Here is a 23252-nt window from a genome sequence, read left to right as displayed (position 1 = left end):
ACGATAATTTTTCAGTATCATCTTGCTATAGGAGTTTTGAGTTAGATCAAAATGGCTGGGCCTGGATGAGAATTGGTTAAACCAAATTGCATGGGGATATTTTTCCTAGTCTTAACAAAGAAAAAAAAATCATCATTTTTAGATAAAAATGTGATAAATTTGCAATATATATATATATATATATATATATAAAAATATATATATATATATAGATAGATAGATAGATAGATAGATAGATAGATAGAGAGAGAGAGAGAGAGAGAGAGAAAGCATACTGAGTTCATCATTCATAACATACTAGAATATGTATAACACCCTGATCTGGTTGAGAGTCTGAGTTCGATTGGTATTACTTTCCAGAGGGAAAGCATACTGAGTTCACACAGAGAAGACATGACTAAAAATTTTTTCATTCTTTTTTCAATAACTCACTTTCTTTCACAAAGTTCATCATTCATAACATAAAGAAATAACAAGTACATAAATGTTCAATGACAAGAAAATAAAAAACTAACAAGTACTCTTCTGAAGTAGAAGTAGCCGGTTACGTTCTGTCTGTGTTAGTGTCTCTGGAACCTATAGTTGTAATTATACAAAAGGTATGTCTTCAACCTAATAAGAAATATTATAAGCAAATAAGAACTTTAACTTACAACTGTAGTAGGCTCTAAGCCCCTATTATGAGTTTAGTTTTCAACACACCACACAAGTTTATATGTTTTAATTATTACTCATTCAATTCTCTCAAATACTAACTCAAACCAAACTAAAACACTAGGTCAGCTATGCCAGTCATAGTCGTCTATGAGTGTAGCAAACTGCGTAGAATACCTCAATTCTATATGTTGGCTAGACAATAAACCATACACTCACAATGATCCTCGAACCACCAGACACTGCAGTGAAACAAAAAGAAAACCCCATCGGTAGCTAACTGGGAGGTCAGGCTCAATCTCAATCTCGACATGGTTCATGCTACATCCTAACCATGATTGTTTTCAACCATCCATGGTTGTTTAGGATCCCTAACACTATATAAATATAACCTTAAGTCATATCTTAAGTTTATCACATTGAACCATATTCTCAAGCTCGTATTTCACTCATTCTCTCACGAATGATATCGTGAAATGATCATGACAGATCTCACTCTCATTTTTTATAATGCCATTAGAGTTCACACTTATCTCATACTAAGCACGTAATAATGTAGAGTCTCTACATCATTAAATCACCAACGACCCACTCTTCATGGTGGTTGCACTCTGGTCGCGAACCAGGTAGCCCTTTCTACAAGTCATCACTTTATAAACATTCACATGACATGAATAGAATAAAAAAATTCAAGTCTAATCACAATCTTATCATGATGCATGTTATTTGCAATTTATAACACAAATATGCTATCACAAAATAATTTCTTTTTAATATGCATGACGTATCATGATTAACATGGGTATATAATTGTCTCATAATTTTATGCATGGTCATTTTATGCATATCATGTTCACACTCAAGATTTATCATTTTAATCATGATAATTCACAATATTACAATAACACGCAACACAATATAGTTTATTTACAACTAAGTTTTTACTTATAATATCCATCACCTCGAATACGAATATTGTGCTCTAATTGCAATTGAGTCTCAAAAGGCTCTAACTGTAGGATCTTATCATCATATAGGCATGTTAGTATTAATACATATAACTTTTTATATTTTGACAAAATTACCAAAATACTTCTCCTAAGTTGACTCATTAGACCTTTATTTTTGTGCTCCTGATTTGACTAAAACCAGAGCACACAAAGATTCTCCTCTACAATACTAGTCCAACGCACCAAACCTCACTCAATTCTGAGTCCAGAGTGTAAAGTTATGTTCATTTTACCTAAACGGATCTTTGGTACACACACAATGGTACTTTGGTCATTTCGATAATTATTCTCAAAATTTGAAAATTAATCATAAACTAGATTCAGATCTATTTTTTATCAGATTTAAAACTGTCTCACTATATCTAGACCCATTTCTGATCTAGATCCAAAACTATCAGACTAGATCCAGGCCTAGTTTTGATTTGGATCCAGTTTTGATTTGAACCAGATCCAGTTCTATTCTAGATCCAGATCTGTCAGACAAGATTCAGACCTAGATCTAGTTATATTTGGATCAATCCAAACTAATTAGATCGAATTGGATCCATATTTGGTCTAATTCATATCAGATCAGATCCAAACTGAGAACTGAGAGCCAGTCAGACTCCACTCGGTCTAGTTCACACCCAAACCAGTTTAGTCAAATTGAGTCGGTCTGAACCAGTTTGACCCGATATATATATATATATATATATATATATATATATATATATTCTACTACTTGGTTCGGTTTAGATCCGACCTAGACCGACAGGTTTCGGTTTGGGTCGCACCCAGACTGACCCGGTTTCGTCTAGGCGACACCCAGATTGACTGGTCCCGTATATGAGAAAAGCAAAAGCGAAAGGGGCCATCTTCTCAAATGCAGAGGGGGTAGACGTCGGAGCTGACCCTCTCTCTCTTTCTCTCTATCGTAGAGGGGCTGGCCGACCGACCCTCTCTCTCTCTCTCTCTCTCTCTCTCTCTCTCTCTCTCTCTCTGCAGCATAGTCGGGGTTCCCCTTTTCTTTTCTTTTTTTGCACCTGTAACCCACCGACAACCATGGTTGTTAGCCCTCTGTTCGATTATTAAAAGAAAGAAGGAAACACTTACCTGTCAGCGGCGAGCTCCGATAAGCTTCCTTCTCTCTGTTGCTCCTCGTTTCCCCTCTTTTTTTTCCTCACATCTCTCTCCCTCCCTCTGTCGCTCGCTTGATAGGTGGTGGAGGGGACTGTGTGAGGGCTTTTATAGCACTCACGATGGGTGAGGATAGCCTTACCTTCCTTCCGTCGATCATGGGGGGTGACATTTATCCTCATCCCCCCTCTCTATGCGATTTAAGAAAGGCGGTTCTCCGATTTTGGGGAAATTGTCTTCTCCTACTGAGATTCCCATTGCTGATCCTTGTGGGATCTCCATACTCTCTTCTCCACCACCGCATAGAGCATGCCTTTCAGGGGTATGAAAAGACGAAGATGCTCTATAAACTAATGCACCTTCAAAGGTGCGGAATGATGAAGGCGCCCTCCGGGATGCTTTGCCAAGGCGCTCTCCATCTCCAGTTGCTATGTTGAGCTGCCTCATCTCTCGTCTGATGGCTACAATGTCGTTAGATAAATAGGATGTTCCCCTACGAGTGACCATATATGCTGCATTAAAATTATCATGTAATAAGCTTATCATCATTTGAGTCATTTATACATGCACAAAATTCCATCACATGTAAGCAATTATGACACTCATTTAGTCAAAAATATTTTATTTCATTAATTATCTCAATACAAATAAGAAAATATTACTAGGCAATCAAGAAGAAAACAAAGCAAAAAAAAAAAATAACCAAACTAAACTAGATGAAGCTAAGCATTCCTAAATGTGATGCCCTATCATTCTTCAATCTATCTGAAGCTTAGTTCTCGCCCTGAACTCTTTCACATCTGCTGAGGGTGAGTCATAGGAGGAGTATTCAAGTTGTATGGAGGCGAAGCAGGAGTGTAAGTAGGTAACACAGGATCAACAGTGGGATCCTTAGGCACAAGAAGAGTACTTATATTGTATGGGGGCGAAGCAAAAATGTAGGTAAGTAAGGCAGACATAAGAGTAGAATCTTTATCCTCGCCTCCTTCCCACGAACTTCTCAATGGTGCTCATCCATGTGCTCATCCTGGGCAACTTTCGTTCACTTGTGCAGCATGTCATGCTGCCTTTGCGGCCTGAATTGCTGCTCTATGGGTTTCTTTAGCAAGAAACACTTCAGCCAGATTTAAAATTCTTGGATTGGCTACACTCATGGCAGTCACATAGCTGGCTCAGGACATATGTTATCCCCATACTCTGGTTGTTCTAGACCCTCCCCGAGATGCAAAGTTTGTGCTAGGGGATGCTTTCCTTATGACTCCTTCTCGAGTTGCCATCCAATCTCTCATTGTTCACCCGCGCACTGACCGAGCTCTCTAATGGTGGGAGTGGTGAGACTCTTGCCCATAGGACTGTATCTATCGCCCGTAAGATTGTGGTCATCACCCATGAGTAGTGTTAGGGTTGTCCTATCGTTATGCGTCTCTTTCCTCGAGTATGATATAAAGTGGTGAGGGTTGTGTTGTCAACTCTCTAACTATTTCAGTCATGCTCTCCATGACTCCAGTAGTCATTGTCATTGAAACGACAAACCCTTCTCTTCCTACAATCAGCGGCTCAGAAGGGTCTTGCGTCTTAGGGTATCCATGATTATCACGTTTGCTAACCATTCCTAATCATAAAACAACCTAATCACTAACGTATTTTTTTTAAGCAGAGACTTATATTATATTCTATGTTATTGAACTTGTTATAAATTATGAACCTCTTTGTGTGAACCTGGCTCTGATACTATTTTGTAACACCCCGATCTAGGACCTCGAGAGTCTGAGTCCAGTTGATATAACTACCCAGAGGGAAATCATACAGAATTCACATAGAGAAAACATGATTAAATTTTTTTTCATTCTTTTTCAAATAATTCACTTTCTTTCACAAAGTTCATTATTCATAACATAATGAAATAACAAATACATAAATGTTCAATGACAAGAAAATAAAAACTACCAAGTACTCTACTGAAGTAGAAGTAGCCGGTCACATCTTGCCTATGCTAGTATGCCTGAAACTTACAGTTGTAATTATACAGGAGATGGGTCTACAACCAGTAAAAAATATTATATGCAAATAAGAACTTTAACTTACAACTACAGTGAGATCTAAGCTCCTAGTCTGAGTTTAATTTTTGACACATCACACAAGTTTGTATGTTTTAATTATTTTTCATTCGACTCTCTCAAACACTTACTTAAACTAAACTAAAACATTAAGTCGGCTATACTGGTCATAGCCATCTATGGGCGTAACAACCCGCGTAGAATACCTCAATTCTACATGTTGGTCAAACAATGAATCATACACTTTCAATGATTCTCGAACTACCAGGCACTGCAGTGAAAAAAAAAGGACCCCACTGGTAGTTAGTTGAGAGGTCAGGCTCAATCTCGACATGGTTCATGCTACATCCTAACCATGATGGTTTTCAATTATCCATGGTTGTTTAGAGTCCCTAACATTATGTAAATATAACCTTAAGTCATATCTTAAGTTCATCATATTAAACCATATTCTCAAGCTCGTGTTTCACTCGTTCTCTCATGAGTGATATCGTGAAATAATCATGACCGATCTCACTCTCAATCTCATAATGACATTAGGGTTCACACTTATCTCATTTTAAACATGCAACAATGTAGAGTTTTTGTATCGTTAAATCACTAGCAACCCACTCTCCATGGTGGTTGCACTCTATTCGTGAACCAGTAACCCTTTCCACAGGTCGTCACTTTTGAGATAAAAAAAGTTATGCATGCTAATCTCAATATAAACATTCACATAACATGAATAGAATAAAGAGAATTAAGTCTAATCGCAATCTCATCATGATACATGTTATTTATAATTTATAACACAGATATGCTATAAAAAATAAATTCTTTTTAATATGTATGATATATCATGACTAACATGGGTACATAATTGTCTCATAATTTCATGCATGCTTATTTTATGCATATCATGTTCACACTCAAGAGTTATCATTCTAATCATGCTAATGCACAACATTACAATAACATGCAACGCGATATGGCTTATTTACAACTAAGTTTTTACTTATAATATCCCTTACCATGAATAAAAATGTTATGCTCTGGTTGCAATCGAGTCTTAAAAGGTTATAACAGCAAGATATTATCATCACATTGGCATGTTCATATTAATACATACAACTTTTTATATATTGACAAAATTATCAAAATAAGCCCTGAGTTGACTCATTAGATCATGATTTTTATGTCCCTGATTTGACCAAAACTAGGGGACACAGAGATTCTCCTATACAATACGAGTCTAACACAACAAACTTCACTCAATTCCAAGTTCGGAGTGCAAAGTTATACCCATTTTACTTAAACGAATCTTGGGTACACACAAGAGTACTTTGGTTATTTTGATAATTATTCTCAAAATTTGAAAATTAATAATAAATTAGATCCCGATCTATTTCTTATCTGGATTCAAAACTATATGATTAGATCCAGACCCATTTTTAATCTGAATCCAGAACTGGTCCATCTAGCTATGAGTTGGATCTTGATCAAGAATTGTCAGACTAGATCCAAACCTAGTTCTGATATGTATCTAGTACTTATCTAAACCAGATCCAGTTCTGGATTTAGATCAGTCAGACATGATTCAAACTTAGATCTATATGGATCCAGTTCTATTTCAATCGATCCAAACTGATTGGATCTAGATTCGGTTTGATTTAGATCCAAACTGAGAACCGAAATCCAATCTAACCGACTCGTTCTGGTTCACACCCAGACCGATTTAGTCTGACTGAGTCAGTCTGAACTGGTTCAACCCGATCTATATATATATTTTCTCCTACCTAGTTCAGTCTAGGTGCGATCGTCTGGTCCCGTATATAAGAAAAACAAAGTAAAAGAGGCAGAGCCCCTTCTGTCTTCTCGGATGCAGAGGGGCCAATCGTCGGAGTTGGCCCTCTCTCTCTCTCTCTATCTCTCTACCACATAGTGGAGGTTTTTCCTTTTTTTTTTGCACTTGTAACCCATCCACAGCCATGGCTATCAGCCCTCTGTTCGATCAAAAAAAGAAAAAGGAAGGGCTTACCTGTCGGCGGCGAGTTTCGGTAAGCTTCCTTCTCTCTGTTGCTCCTCATTTTTCCTCTTTTTTTTTCCTCACGTCTCTTTCTCTCTATAGCTTGCTTGATCGGTGGTGGAGGGGACTGTCTGATGGCTTTTATAGCCCTCACGATGGGTGAGGATAGCCTAACTCCCCTCATGTCGATCGTGAGGGGTGAGGTTTATCATCATCTCTTTCTCTACGTGTTTTTGGGAAAGGTGGTTCCCCGGTTTTGGAGGAACTGTCTCCCCCCCACCCATTTTGTCGGGGGTGGTTTTACAATATGAGAACTAGAATACAAGAAGTAGAAATATGGTCATTTCCAATACTTTTTTTGCAAATCCAACCACGTGGATGTGCTTAGCATTGTGAATTTGTTAGGAATCAACCATTGAATAGTGTATTTTCGATGAAAAAATGTGTTTTTTTAATGCTTGAATATTTCTGAAGATTATGTGCCATTGATTTTAAAACCTTAAAAAAACACGTTTATGCATCAAAATCAGATGATTCAAGAGTGGGTTCTTATAAATCCAAGCATGTAGATCACATCTATATAGTTAGCTGGATTCAAGATAAAAGAATAAAAAATCCATGAGCACATTAGTTCTCATATTTTAAGTTTTCATATTTTAGTGATTCTCTTTCTCTCTCTCTCTATATATATATATATAATGTGTGTTTACAATAATATGATATATCGGCTTTTCATTATGTCTTCTTATGTATCACAGGTTTTTTTTATCCGGGAGGGCCAACGAGTGCACAGTGATGTTGAGAATCACCGTGGTTATAGACTTCTCTTCGCTCTTCACTTAGGATGCTAAAACTACTTGAATACTTGATTTATTGATACCTGAAGCATCTCTGATCTTCCATCCTTATAGCATATGTGTAGAGGGTTCGGAATGGGTCATACCTCTTGGGGAAACCCCTTCCCGTGGAGTGTTGAACCCTTTCAGTTAAGGCATGTAACTGAAGTTTTGTACGTGTTATTATATTATAATTCATAATTAACTGTCACATGCCCATTCCTTGGGAGAGAGATGACTGTTTTTATGGCCAAAAGATACCAAATATCTCCTGCTTGGCCATAAGAGACATATAGTTTCAAAGCTTTACCACCACTTTTGGGTTTAGCATCTTGGGTGATGTGTTGAGATGGTGTTTTACATGAAGAGTTTAAATACACCAAAAAAATACGTTTTTTGGACAGAGAAAGTTGGGGTTAGGCAGGCCCCTACCAGTTATACAACGATAACATTGGGATTCGAACTTGCAATGACCCAACACTATGTGACGTCTACAAAATGCTCTTGCCAGAGAATCCGAGGCCCCATTGGTTTAGAATAAAAAAGTCTTCTTAATTTTTTTAAAATGGATATCTCAACAAATTCGTGGTAACCAATTCAAAATCAAGATTAGGGTCTATTGTTGGGTCAAGCTTGACCCAACCCATATCCAACTTGCTCGCATCCCAAGTGGCAGTCGAGATAATTAGGACCAGACCTGCAGTAGAGTCTGTTCCAGCAGGTCATACATCTGCCACGTTTTACCTATTCCTGTGAAACTAGTTTTTAGTGGATCGGGTCTTACATTCATATCAGACACTAGTTTATAGTGGATCGTGCCCACGCAAACGCAGGATGCTTGAACGCTGCTTTGGTGTGTCTTGTTCCGTGGGGCACAGAACAATGTCCGACAGACAAGCACGAACACCAAAAAAAACAAAATGGTGCATGAACAGGGCAGGACAGTCCTATCTTGTTCGCATACAGGCTGGGACGTCCCATGCTATCCTGTCTACTGCTGTATGCGATGCAAACAATCATTTAGATCATGTTTGATTCACGGCATGAGTCCCACACATGAACTCGTCCTGTGTTTGAATGAAGGGACAAACTTTGTCCCTTTTCTATGTTTTTTAAAGGGTCAAGATTGGACGTGCCAGTTGCACCCCTAGGGCATGTTTGATTGGGTGTCACGCCGGAGGCATCCCAAGAATGTTGTTTCAGCATTCTCCTTGTTACGCTTGCAACAGGGATGGGGGAACGATGTTGAGAAAAACAAGAAAGTCGGGCCGAAGGGGTAGACCTCGACTCCCCCTCTCTCTCTCTTCTTTACTCTTCTCTCTTGCCTTTTCTTAGTCATCTTCTTCTTATCTTATCTCATATTAAGACATTTCGATTTAGGGTTTCGACTTAGAGATTTTCAATTTGATTAGGGTTTTGTATATTTAAAATTTATATATATAATTTCTTATTTGAGTCAAAACAAATGCTTGGGGAATTACAACTGTTACAGAACAAATAAAACACGTGTTTTGTTTATTCTGTTCTACTGTTTTGTCCAATCTTGAACAAACAATCAAACAGACCTCTAGGGGTGCGATCGGTGCGTCTGAGTTCAACACGGTGCATTCTCTCCATGCACTATTGTCCCGTGATTCAAATGCGGCCTTACCATGTCATAGAGTTCTCTTCCCCTGTCTGATTTGACTAACTTTCTTATTAAAGCTAAACATCCTCCTAACACTTATAAAGTGCCTCCCCGCGTTTGCATCCCTACTCGCAACAAGGATGCCTTGTGGGTTTCGAATTTGTGACGCCCTGCTCACAAAAACACGTGGAAGTAGAACCGTAGAAGTTTTACCCTTAGCCTCTCTCTCTCTCTCTTCTCTCTCTCTCTCTGAAGATCTGGGAAGACCGGCTCCAGCGATAACTAAGAATCGATCGATCGACTTTCCGCTCTAGTAAATTTCCTTAACGACACTCTCACGGATTTGATCGCACTCGTTCCTGTTTTTAGTCCCGATCTTTTTTCGCATTTGATCAACCCCAACGCTCCCGATTTTAATTTCCCTTGTCGCAAACTTGTGTTAGGGTTCCTGCAGCTAATCAAATACAAATTCGTATGCTAACAATACTCGAAAACTGACTGACTCAAATATGGGAGGGCGACTTTTCTTCTGCTTGGCTACTGAAATACTTTTCTTCTTTTTCTCTTTGTTTGGATTAAGAGTAGGGTTTGTTGGATTTGGGGTTTGCGGTTGGAAAAAGATTCGAGGAATTTAGTGCAAATGGAATCCATTTCTTCGAAATTCCCTAAATCCAAGCGCACCTTCAAGGGAATTCGGTAAGTAGCGATGTGAGAGTGGTTTTGGAGTCGCCATCTACCGAATTTGTTTTACTTTGAAGAATACAATGAAAGTCAACCAGGACTGGTTAACAAGTGTGGTGTATGTGCAAAGGACAACCTTGGCAGCTAAGAAAACATGCAATATGCAATAATTGCGTTCACTGTCGTTCTGTTTTTGTTGAAGATATAGATGTAAGGATGCTCCCTTTTGTACACGGATCACGTCCAAGGTTCTTCGGACAGATGACCATCCAACAAACCCTGGATGTTGTTTGACGCCAGCGAAATGAATGCAACTCAAAAATCCAACAGATTGAATGACCCTTATGTAGATTAGCCCCAAAAGTTTTTAATCCACCATTGGGAGTCCAGATGAATGGCATCAGTAGTTTTAAGATTAAAGGGTAGAATGGTTTTCAAGTATAGGGTTTTGAGGCATGTCCAGCGTTGAATTCATCATCTTGATGGTGAATGGCATCCAGATTCGTTGAACGGTTTTTTGTCCATTAGAATATTGGACCTGATCCTCTCTCCTCCCTGTGCCTGATTTATTCCCAAGATGCCTTATGGATGAAAGTTATGAATCAAGAAACGTATGATTTTAAGGAGAGAGGAGGCTGGAGTTATTACTGAGGTGTCTTCTGGAGGTTGCCCCTCCTAATTCAGAAAGTTCTAACATATAGAGTGATCTGACATGGTTTTTCTCCCTTAAAATGATTTATTTTGGAGGTTGTTAGCCCGATTTAGGTATTTTAATGCCATATGAAAACTCAGATGCTGCTGCCTTTTAGGTCTACTAATTAAAAGTTTATATACCTTGAAAGTGTGGACTTTATATTTTTGGAGAATTACTACATCTAGCATGTTATTTTGGGCACGTATGTTGCAAACCACTTCACTTATGATTTCCACCTATTTTACGTTTTATACTTCATATGGATTATCATGCATCACTCACACTTGAGGTCTCACTCTCCATAGTCACTTTTTTTCTCCCTTCTACTTTTTTTTTTGGTTTACCCTATGGCTTCATTCTTCCTAATTTTGTCCCTTTTTGCCATTAATTTTAGGCAAAAATTCGTTGAGACATGTCATCCAAAAGGAAGAATTACAAGGAGAAGATCATCCGTCAAAAGTAACTCTGTCTCACTCTCTCTAATTTCTTCTTTTCCCCTTCATACTGTTTCATTTTAGTGATTCCTTTCTGTTTCTTTTAACACTTTCATTAATTCTATTGTTATGGAACAGAATATGAAGATTGTGATGTTTACTGGGTTTACTTGTTTAAATCATGCAAAATTTAGTGAGAAAATTGTTAATTGTTGCCTACTGTGTAAATTTTTTTGTATATGTTTTTAATATTTCTTCAGTGAATGGCTAAAATTACTCAGCTAGGATATTTACTTTGTCAGTTCATTTTTTTCTATACAACCTGCTTCTAATTTATGTAATTTGAAGGGGAAAAGAAGAACATGCTAAGAAATTGTGGATATCATCATCTAGGCCCTTGGTTTGTGAGCTTCTTATATCATTGAGAAAGAGCAATAATTTTTTTTTTCTTAAAGCAAAGAAAAATCACATATTCAAATTAAACCAATTAAACACATGGCGAGGAAGGAAAGATGAAAAAATAAAAGCAATGACTGGACAGTACATTATGGTGTCAATGTGTTTCCTTGATAGTGTAGTGAGGCCTGACTAAACATTGTCAAACCCTAGTAGCCCTAATGTATGTCCCATTCCACTGCAACTCCACTACATTTATACTATATTGAATAGCCAAGTGAATGAGTTCTTCATCCGACAGATGTCACCTTTATGAAATTTTCATTTGTTTCTCTCTAGTCGTGCCTGCCACTGGGGTGTTCTGATCCACCGCAGCCATGGCACCTCTAGGAGCTACCATCTAGTTAAGAGTGATTGACCGTCTGGTCCTAAGCATAACATGTTAGGCTTCATGAGCCAAGCAAGTTCATAAAGGTGTACGATGAATGATCATTGGAAAAATACATGCATTCATGACTCCCTTTACTTCTTTCACATGCTTGCTTGCTATGTCACATGGGTGCGGGTGCGGGGGTGCGGCAAAAAAAATGAAAAAATAAAAATAAAAAAATTATATATATATATATATATAGAGAGAGGGGGGATCCGGGGGTTCCCCCCGGTGCGGGTCAAACGTACAGGGAAGAGGCACCCCTTCAATGCCACCTTGAAGAAGGTGGTGGTGAGCATCCAAGTCATGGGGCAGGTTGGCTCCGGTCGACCCAAAAGAGTTGGGCAAATTTGGCCTGTCATGTCCAGTTTGAGAAACCGGGTCAGGATCCACTTTAGGTACTAGGTCCGAGCCCGCTTCAAGTACTGGGTTTGGGCCCACTTCAGGTTCTAGGTCCGGATGAACTTCATAAAGAGGGTCTAGAACCGTTACACATTATGGGTTTGAATCAACAATAGTAATAGTGGGGCCATGTGAAGATCCAACCAATCATGTGTGAGAGGCCATTTAAATGCCTTGAAACCGTTGGTGATAGGGAGAGGGCAATAAAGGGCAGTCTCACACGTTATAAAAAAAGAGAGCATTGATTGGCCCAACCTTGTTGCCAATAATATTGAGAGTATCCACATAATATTCAATAATGACTCCTCTATTTAACGGGCTACTTTGCCTCTCATTGGCTCTCAAAAAAGGAAGTTGAGAGGTCATGATAATCTCCTGGGTAGCTCCAGCCAATGGCGCCACATTGGGAATAGCGAATCGCCCCATCCAATGATGGTGGCCCCTCGTGAACCGCACCTCCTTGGCGAGGTCGAGTCTAGCTGGACCGGCGATCGACGGTGGTGTCCAACCAGTAAGGTAAAACGACAAAGAAGAGGATGAAGGTGAGGGCTCCATGGCAGTCACCGAGTCGAGGGCTCCATGTCATCTCCTTCCACGAGGTTTCATAGGGCAATTTAAAAAAAAAAATCCAAAAAATGGACCAAAATGACCCTGGGTGCGTTGACTTCACCTAGGGCCGGTTTGACGCGACACGGGTGTGGCACCTGTCTGGCCGAATCCCTATGACATAGCTTGCTTGCGTGTGTCGCCCTTTACAAATTTTCACCTCGAGTTCCAATATTGAAACATAACTGGTGACTGGGTTGTTTCAACAGCTAACACTTTGCTTTTGATACTTCACTATCCCTGGTGTGAGAATTTAGCTTCAATACTGATGCTATTCTCATGATTTTCATCCACTCTTGAACTTGTCTCTTTTAGGTTTCATTTGGCCATCCAGGTTTCAACTCTTTTCTTCATCTTGTTTTCCAGTCAGTCCAACTTTGTCAAATGAGTCTACCATGGTGCAGTGGAAAACATTTATCAGGTTTGTCTATAAAATAGTTATGCCTTAAAAGCCATGTAATAGGGACAAGCAAGCAATTAACAAGGCTTTTCTATAAAATACTTGTGCCCTAAAAGCCTGCAATAAGACCCAACACTTTGTTGCTTCCTCAAGGGATGCCCTTCCAAAAAGGAGGAATCCATCAGCAAATAGTGGGTGTGTAAGATTCATTTATTCCATGCAAGTAGACTCTTTTAATGTGATTCTGTGTGCTGCTTGGTTAAGAATCACAAAAAGTGATCTCTTGGCATCTCATGGGTCAGAAAAATGTGCTCCTCTGATTTTTAGCAACAATGGATGATTTTGTATATGCTTTAATCCATTTATTTCATTTCCTCTTGAATCTTCTCACTCTAAAGATGATTAAATAAATCCCTCTTGACACTATCAAGATGATTTAATTAAATCTCTCTTGACACTATCAAATGCTTTCCATAGATCAAACATAAGGTAAAAGATGGCTCATTTGATGAGCCCAAAGTATATGTAGTTTTGTGCTATGTTGGTGCAATTAGCAATATTATACCCCTTTGTGGTAAAACATTAGCTTAGCTTGATAATTGAAAAAGACCATACCGAGTCTCTTCTCTAATGGCTAGGGCACCAACTTACAGATATTGTCAAGCATGAAAATCAGGCAAAACCTGTTGATATTGAGGACCTGTACTTCTTTAGGTAATTGAACCAAGAGGAACCAATTTGTTTCCTTGCCAAACATATAATTTGATGGAGTTCTCTTGTCATTTGAACAAATCCTTTTTGTAGGATGACAAAAAAGCCTTGAAGAAGCATATAGGGTATTCCTCTGATCTCAGTGTCTTGTTATTTTTCTAATGCATAAACAGCTTTGTTGGGTTCGTCTTCCATAAAAGAAAAAAACGGCAAATTTATCTTTAGCTCTTTGGAATTTTCGTTGAATCTTCGGATGTCTACACTTCTAATATACTCAAGTATCTTCTTACCAAATGCCATTTGAAGAAAAGTTTTGCATTTTGATCCCCCTCCCTGATCTAGTTAATTCTAGATTTTTAGATAGACTTGATCTCCTTCCCAATCTTACATTCAGCTATCCTATCTAGATGCTTACATTTTCTTGCACTTGCTCAAGTGATTTGTATCTGCTGAAGTATTATCAAATTTGCTGGCGTGTTGTTTTGCTGTTCAGTCTATTGCTGATATTTTTTTTTTGCAAAATGTAGTATTAATAGAAGAGTTTTAAGTAAAAAAATAAGCTATTCCCAGTTGTCTTATGACATATAGCATTTCAAACATTCTTGTACATAGAGAAAACGAATGTGTTAAATTTAATTCCAAGTTGTTTGATTTTTATGTATGACTTGAAGCACGACATATTAGCTCCATATCATGGAGATGCTGGTTTATATGGACTCACTATTATATTCCAAGTTGTTTGGTTTTCCATTGTTTATATGGACTCACTACTTTTCATGCTTTCTTTAACAAACTTATCTTTTTCCTTTTTCTTTTTTTGCCCCTTGAAATGGTCAGGGAAGAGAAGCAAGATGAACCTGAAGTACCAAAATACCGAGATCGTGCAAAGGAGCGCAGAGAGGATCAAAATCCAGACTATGAACCAACTGAACTTGGGTCATTTCATTCAGTTGCTCCTCCAGGCACTGTTGACCTGAGGTGAAAATGTGCCTCTGTTTTTCTCTGTCATCAATTTTGATCTCAGTTAAAAAGTTTCTCCAAGTGGTTTACATTGTAATATGACTGTCGACCTTTTGTAGGAGTGCTGATGCACATAAGATATCCATTGAGAACAGTAAATATCTTGGAGGTGAGTGCACTATCTGACCATTGAAAATTTATTTCACATCCATATGAACTGTATTTTCCAATCCTAAAATTAGAGAAAATATTTGGTTTGTGATGGATATTATGGTTAATTGGTTGGTCTTGTCATTTGTGAATGTCTTTTACAAAATGTTCCAAGCTTTATGTTGATCTCAACACTAATGACAGTTCTTTTCATAATGATCACTAGACACTAGTGGGTTTTTATCACCATGTGAAAGCTTGATGTACTGTTGTCTAAAATGTGATTTTTTTAATGATTTATTTCATTGTTGCATTTACCTTCCCATATATGTATTTCTACGCGATCTTCTACTGGCATGAAGACAAAGTGAAATGATATGCTTGCTGGTGATGTTCCAATAGAGAAAATATTGCTATCCTCGACTCTGTTGTACTCTAGTAGAAACAGAGTTTCTTCACTATTTTGTTTTTTTGGGATCAAGCACTACGGATATGATCTAATATGGTTTGTTTAATAAAAAACAAGTTTTAGATAGTTGGGTTGTGTCGTATAAGCACATCTCTTTTAAAAGATTCAAAATTCAACAGTCTACAATGCATTACAATTTCATGACTGAAAAAATCATGTTTTTATGTTGAAACTGCTCGATCCAAGTGCATTTTTCTAACAAATAAATCATGATAAATATATCTGTGGGGTCAGATTGATCAAGGCTTTCTAGCGTGGATCATGACTTCATGAACAGGCTATATGGTGAATCAGAACAAGTGAGCAACTCTGAATTCATCCCACCGATTTTGTGATTATGCTTATCCTTCACATATCCAGATTGAGTTCTTAAATATTTATTAGCAAGCTAGGTGTTCTAAATATTTATGGTTTCCACTCACTTGAATTTCTGTCCTTGGAAATTATGCTTTGACAACAGAACACTTTGGCTACTCGAGCATGACAAAGCATACAATAGTAGAATATTATCTGTTCACCTTGAGGACTTTTTGTGCTTCTTGGTTGAATTTGATTTACATGGAAATACTGATGAAGTTGTGTCAGATTCATAGAACAGAGTGTGTTTATACTCATCTCTCTCTCTCTCTCTCTATATATATATATATATATATATATATATATATATACACACACACACACACACACTGACACGGATACAGGGGTTTGATCATGTTCACTATTCCATATTAATTTCATTATGTGAAGTATGAGCTTTTACTAATTGTTATTCTATAGGTGATGTGGAGCATACACATTTGGTGAAAGGCTTAGATTATGCATTACTTCACAAGGTTAGGAGTGAAATTGACAAGAAACCTGAGGTTGCAAGCGAAGGAGAGGGAAAGTCTAGGTATGTTTGATGCTCTAAAATGATCAAAGTATGTCTGCTTGTGGTCGTAATTCATGTTTGTTGATAGAGATGAAGGTCTAATTTACTGTTTCTGATAAAAGTTGGTAATACACTGATTAATGGTGAAATGGGCCTGTTGCGGGTGCCATGATCTGCCAAAACTCAACCTGTTTGCCGCATACTTGGGTTTGTCATTGGACTTGAGACATTGACCACACAAGTCTTTGAAACTTGAAAGTAGGATTCTGCCAATGGTCCAATCGAACTTGTCTTTGCACAAGGGATGGTGCATTGTTGTTTGTTGCCTTGCTTTTATTACTTCGGTTTCCTGGTGTTACCATAGCTATTTCATCTGTTGAGGTGCTGGTTTTCTCTTTTCACAGAGGTTCCAAAGAAGATCAGCCATTGTCATTCCGTACTGCCACAGCAAAGGTTCAGTTTTCTTCATAAGAATTAGTGTCGAAACATGTTAGCTTGTGTTCCATAAGAAAGTTTTCTGCTATTGTTAGTAGGTATTTATTGGTCTTATTTCTGCTTTCTTGTTTCAGTCAGTGTATCAATGGATTGTCAAGCCGCAAAGTGTCATAAAGGCTAATGAAATGTTTCTTCCTGGTCGAATGTCATTTGTCTTCAACATTGTAAGTTCCTTTTATAATGTTTTTAGTATGTCAAGTTTGTACTCTGTTATTTCCCATGAATGAATATCTATTTTGCTTGGAGCATTTTTTTTTGGGTGATGCGGTTTTCTCCATTTAAAGTTGCAGAATGCATTAGATTTTTTTAGTCAAGTAACATATAAGGCCCACTTTTGGAAAATAGTGCTTGTAGTGTGAGACTGTTCTCAATGCTTTTGACATGTCTGCATCTTCATCAGATGAGAGGACCTCTTACTGTTGTTTGCATTAATGCATTGCTTGAAAAAGTGAATATTTCTTTCGGCTTAGAGATAAGACAAGGCCAGAGTGTTGTATTGGGGATCCCAATCATGATCAAATGAATTAAGATGATAGATTGGCCTACAGGTACTTGTTACATATAGAAAGTTGTTCTTTGGCCGATAAAATTTACTTTTTCCTTTTCTGGGAGCCAACCAAGAAGATCAAGCTTGATTGCATTTCCTATCCCTGCTGCTTTCGGCTGTATTTGACATGCTGTTATGGACTTATGGTGTAATTCGATAGTTCCTACCATTTTGCCTTTACGTGGGCCTTACTTTTATTTTTCACTGATAGGGAAGAAGCTACATAGACATACACCCAAGTTTCAGTTCATACTTTTTTTATTCTTTTGAATACTATAATACTTGATATTGCTTGTGCTATGTGTTGCTGGAGTCCTCATCATGGTCTATCTAATGCTTGTTAGGAGGATAAATTTTCTCCCGATATACCTACTACTTTGCATCGAAGTAAAGATGACTGTCCTGTTCCTCAGGTTTGTATTTTCCCTGTGTTAGCTGAAACTACTATTTGCTTGTAGGACATGCTTACGTCTCTTCCTTGTTGCAGGAAATGGTTACTGTAAATGTGGATGGTTCTGTACTTGAGCGCATTGCTAAGATTATGTCCTATCTTCGGCTGGGATCATCCGGGAAGGTTCTGAAGAAAAAGAAAAAGGAAAAGGAAAAGGAAAAGGAAAAGGAAAAGGAGAGAACCGAAGTGAAAGGTATGAACTTGGTGAATGAAGTGGTTTTTTCAGAATCTTATATTTTTTTTCTTTCCCTTTTTCTGTTTCTGGTTTAATTATAAAAGTTATGGTTGGACCATTATGGTAAGGGTCTGTTCTTTCCTTATGTCCTGTATAAGTGTGTTAGTTTTAAAGTTACCCATTGGGATTGATGTTCAACTAGGATGCAGTTAATGTAGGGTTTGAAAGTTCAAAGAGCTAATGTTACTCTTAATGTCTATATAGTGCCACACTTATGTTGCTGTGAATTCCATGCCCATTTAATTTTGAGAAAAAATATATCAGATGACAAAAATGTAGTTGTTTCTGTTAAGAAATCTGAATGACCTGTGTTTGCATCAGAAATGATAGTACTTTTGCAAAATAAGCTGTAATTTACTTGTAAGTTTACAGCTTTTGTTTCCTTGAAAATGGTTATATGTTATAGACATCCAATACCTTGTGGAATACCTTTTGGAATGTTGCTATTGTGAAGCCGCATGCCATTTATTTTTGGACTTTCTGGCATTGCATTCAATCAAAACTTACAGGATCTCTGAAGTTGGCATGAGCTGCTGAGGGTATTGAGATGGATGCTTCATGGTATCTTCTTGTACTATACTTTGCAAAGTACAAAGTTAAAATGAGAAATATATGGTTTATGGTTCAATAATCTTGTACTTTTATTTTCCCTTGATTTATTGGGAAAAAGTAAAAGAGATTGACTACGCTCATTAAAAGCTTAATGTCATTATAATCTTATGTGTTTTCACTTTTGGTAGGGCAGACATGATATTCATGTTGTGACATATTCTCTTGTAAACAGAGAAAATCTCTGCTGATGTCAATGAAGATGAAGATGAGAAGCCACTGCAAGCTGAAAATGGAATTTCAGTGCATAAAACTGAGAGGGAAGTGTTACAACCGCAGCCACCACCTCCACGTAAGAACTATGCAAGTGCTGGTGATAGACAGGCAATTGCAGTTAGTAGAGTTGAAGAGGATGATATATTTGTCGGGGAAGGTACTGATTATGCAATCCCCAGCAAAGATGCTGGTGAAAGTCCTGTTTCTGAGGACATGGAAGAGTCACCTCACAATCGGGAAAGGCCATCCTACTTCACTCAACCTGAATATGGTCCTGTTCCACCTGAGACTATCCAAGATTGGCAACAGATGGTGAGTAGTATGTTTAGAACTTATGTTATATGGGTCATCGTTCTTGTATATCTATGAAGGAATAATCAAAATAAATTCCTGACCAAATTGTTTTGATGCATGGAATATTTTATCTGGGAAAATGTCGTGTATTGTAACTGTTGAATTTGTCATTCTGTTCAGCATATAGAGTATATAATATTTTATCTCAATAAAATGTCTTGTATTGTAACTGTTGATTTTGTCATTCTGTTCAGCATATAGAGTAGAATATTTTATCTCAATAAAATGTCTTGTATTGTAACTGTTGATTTTGTCATTCTGTTCATCATACGGAGTGTACAATAATTTACTGAGCAAATGACTTGTTTTGTAATTGTCTGAATTTGTCCTTCTATTCTGCATATAGAGTGTAAGATAAAAAAAATTGAGTGGTTGATGGACTGACCTTTCTAAAGATTTCATGCTAAGGGGACTGCATCATTCTCATAAACTGAAGCATGCTCTATGTCTACGTACTGGATCTGTTTTTTACCCCAATGTCTGAGAAATGCTTACTTAATGACTGCCCATTTGTGAAATTTCATGTTTATCAACTTGTGAGGACTGCACTATCAGAAAATTCAGTTGCTATACGTTCCTATTCTAAACTTTTTCTTCATAAAAGAAAGACATTTTACAGATACAGTATCAATGTCTAGGGGAGTGTCATTGTCACTATTTTAAGGTTCCAAGTTCCTCAAACAATTTGGATTTTTTTTCCCTCTCTCTCTTTATGTTGGTTGTATAAAATGTTGACTGCTTCAACACTTCTTTTGTACGGGCTCATGGTTGAACTTGGCTTTTGATTTAATATTGCAGAATGGCTATGGTGCTATGCCAGGGCCAGTTTTAGCCTCTGGCTACCAGGGCGAGTGGCAAGATTATCAATATGCGGAACAGTTGACTTATCAAGACGATTATGTACAGCAAGCTTTACCAAGCTATGATACACAGGCATCTGCAGTTGTAAATCAGGATCCTCATTTTATGACACAAGAAGAGAAGGATCGTGGTCTAGGGTCTGTCTTCAAGCGTGATGACCAGAGGCTTCAGCAACTAAGGGAAAAAGATGCTCGAGAGAAGGATCCAAATTTCATCTCTGAAAGCTATTCAGAATGCTACCCTGGATATCAGGAGTATAACCATGAAATTGTGGACAGTGACGATGAGGCCGATTTGTCTAAAATGGATATGGGTGGACGGGTAAGGATTTTCCTGTTACTACATGCATTTGTTTAGGGCAATAAGAACTTAAAATGAAAGTTTCACTTCATCAGAAAAGAAGGAAAAAATATTGAGAAGATTTTGTTGCATGCTTCTTATCATGTTTGTCAGTTAGAACTGGTGAAAAAGCCTATCTAAGCCAGAAATGTCTCTGATGGGTTTGATGCAAACCACTCGGCATCAAGTCATTGGAGCAATTCATGCTTTGCTCAAGTTTCCCAAGTTTCTATGGTCGTAAGATCAGGTTGAGTGGCTTAGTCTCGACATCTCATTGATTTGAATTCAACATGGTTTTAAGGTCTTAGTGTCTGTAAACCATAAGAATTTGCATCAGGTTCTTAGAATTTTTTTCCCTGTTGTACCTTCATAATCATGAAGGACACAATATATCTTAACAAGTTGCTAGGTTAATATTAACAATGTGTTCTCTGGAATTTTTTCCATGGCATCTGGATATAATTGTCTTGTTCACAAATATTACTGTTGCATTCCACACCCTATTGAATAATTGTTGATTTTCTGGAATATCTTTTGCCTGTCCTATGGTTAACAAAGGTTTTATTAGTGTGTGAAAATTGAAAACCACATTACCGGGCTTCGTCAACAGTAAATCTTTTTGGCTTCTGTTTGTTTTTTTTTCATGTATCTGCCTCTCTTTAAAAGCTTCTGTAGTTTATGCTTTGAGTTACATTGACTCCTATTGCTCCTTGCACATACTGGCAATTCAAAGCATCCTTTTCATTATGAATGACAAACTGATGCCTGAACATAAACAATCACAAAACATTGAAAGATAGTTGCTTTTGCTTTTCTACTTTTTATTTATAATTACATAGGCGGTTTGAAGGCCTGCATTGGACGCATGCCCAACTTAGTGGAGAATGGAGTCCAGAATCATGTCTTTCAGACAATGTCATACACAATCACCTTGGTCTGACCACTCCATATCTCCCCTTTTTGGGCTTCATGGTTTGAATGGTTACCTGGACATGTTCTGCTCCAAATAATGCCCCGCATGAGGCAGCAAGTTTGCACATTGACTTGCTGAGGAGATCTATATCTTTTATTTCATATGTTTTTTGGCTTCTGTTTATGTTATATTCTTCCTTTCCTTTTATTTTCCCTTTTTCTGGTATATTCAAAGCATCTCATATTTATGTTGAGCTTGCTCTCGTTTTCCTATCACAGGCCAAAGGTCGCCTTCACCGGTGGGACTTTGAGACAGAGGAAGAGTGGGCTACTTACAATGAGAAGAAGGAGGCTATGCCTAAAGCTGCTTTTCAGTTTGGGGTGAAGATGCAGGATGGTCGGAAGACCAGAAAGCAGAACAAGGAACAAAAGCTTACCAATGAGCTGCACAAGATCAACAAGTTGCTTGCAAAGAAGATGGCAGAGAAGGGTGTCAATTACGATGATGGGGAGCATTATGATGAAGTGCGTACATCAAAAAAGCTTCGAATTTGAAGCTGAAATGGAGTTGATCTTCCCTCCTGCAGGTTAGATCCCACTTGTATGTGTATCGTACCCTGCTTTCCACATTGATCTTTGTAATGCGTGGGCAGTGAAGGGCGCATCTTATTGTGTTACATATCCTTTACAAGCTTGACTCAAAGATTGCAGTTATTTTATTTTCAGCAAGCGTCATGTGGCATCGTTTCATTTATCAGGTTTGCTTCTGTAGGACCATATCTAGGATTTACAGCCGGTTGCCTGCTTGATGCTGACTATTCTGCATTTGCACATGGGCTTGGGACTGACAAAATTCATGAAATTGCTTCATCATGATTATTATCATCATCATGCCCCTTGTTCCATCTATTTGTGGTTATCTTTGTCCCACTTCCCTTTAGTTCTAAAGCTGATTCTTATGTTACTCTTCCTCCCATCATGTTGCCTCATTGTCAAATTTCTGGTCTCTATGGGATTTTTTTCTTTGTCCCTTTCAAAGTGCTGGGGCCACACAAAACACAAAAAATTGCTGTGTAGTGATTCTTTGTTTTTGTGTTTTGCACAGAAAATCACTGCCCCTGTAGTGATTTTCTTTGTTTATGTTTTACACACAAAATCGTTGTACATGTTTGCGTTTTTCTGTGTTTTGTATGGCCCTGTACTTTGTAAAGTACCCGGCCTGATCACCTAATCATGTCTCCAAAAGGCCCAATTCAAATGGCTCGTAGAGGGTGATCAGACCTCCGCAGTTTTTCCATGCTGAAGTTAGTATAAATATCCAAAAAGGAGTGTACATTTTATCGTGGGAGAAGATGGCTCCAAGATCTTCAACTCAAGGGGTGCTCAGCAAAAGGCTAAAGCTTATTTATCTAATCTCTTCCAAAAGGGTTCCAGCGATAATGATGTATTTGAAAGCATTAAGAAACAGCAAGTGCTCAGAGAGGAAAATGAGCTTCTTTTTTGTCCAATTTCAGATTTCGATGGGGATACTGCACAGCTTTGACAGTTTTTGAGGTAGCTTCTTTCATACATATTGGATGTGATAGGGATTGCTATTAAAAAAGTTTCAGTATATGGAGAATGCTGATGAGAATTAATTCCACAAATATTGTATTGATTCTAGAGTTTGATGGTGCAGCAAAAATGTCAGAATTGCACTATATCAGCTTATGCAACTTTAT

The 23252-nt window shown here is 37.9% G+C and overlaps 1 protein-coding gene across 2 annotated transcripts; it reads left to right on the top strand.

Moving 5' to 3' along the window:
- The first annotated feature begins 9494 nt into the window (after positions 1-9494).
- Positions 9495-22413, top strand: LOC149831842 (suppressor of mec-8 and unc-52 protein homolog 2-like). 2 transcript variants are annotated; one of them, XM_090012253.1, is made up of 12 exons: positions 9495-9621; positions 11078-11142; positions 14900-15040; positions 15142-15191; positions 16419-16533; positions 16917-16965; positions 17082-17171; positions 17899-17967; positions 18042-18198; positions 19025-19377; positions 20218-20601; positions 21811-22413. In XM_090012253.1, the coding sequence occupies exons 2-12, from the start codon at positions 11096-11098 to the stop codon at positions 22084-22086; spliced, it is 1731 nt and encodes a 576-aa protein (XP_089868379.1). In that variant the 5' UTR covers positions 9495-9621; positions 11078-11095; the 3' UTR covers positions 22087-22413. The 2 variants fall into 2 exon arrangements, with proteins under 2 accessions (XP_089868379.1, XP_089868380.1); XM_090012254.1 differs by lacking the exon at positions 9495-9621 and adding an exon at positions 9984-10004.
- The last annotated feature ends 839 nt before the right edge of the window (positions 22414-23252 follow it).

The sequence above is a fragment of the Nuphar pumila genome, chromosome 7 (assembly GCF_984573655.1).
Source record: "Nuphar pumila chromosome 7, dmNupPumi1.hap1.1, whole genome shotgun sequence".
NCBI classification, from domain to species: domain Eukaryota; kingdom Viridiplantae; phylum Streptophyta; class Magnoliopsida; order Nymphaeales; family Nymphaeaceae; genus Nuphar; species Nuphar pumila.
Note: the sequence above shows the minus strand (reverse complement) of the source record. Positions and strands in the feature narration are given on the sequence as shown.

What these genes read in the sequence shown, in the direction of transcription:
- LOC149831842 (XM_090012253.1), top strand. Translation starts at nt 11,096, where the DNA reads ATGTCATCCAAAAGGAAGAATTACAAGGAGAAGATCATCCGTCAAAA. An exon ending in TCCAAGATTGGCAACAGATG is followed by an intron (nt 19,378 to 20,217) that starts GTGAGTAGTATG and finishes TTAATATTGCAG; the next exon opens with AATGGCTATGGTGCTATGCC. An exon ending in AAATGGATATGGGTGGACGG is followed by an intron (nt 20,602 to 21,810) that starts GTAAGGATTTTC and finishes TTCCTATCACAG; the next exon opens with GCCAAAGGTCGCCTTCACCG.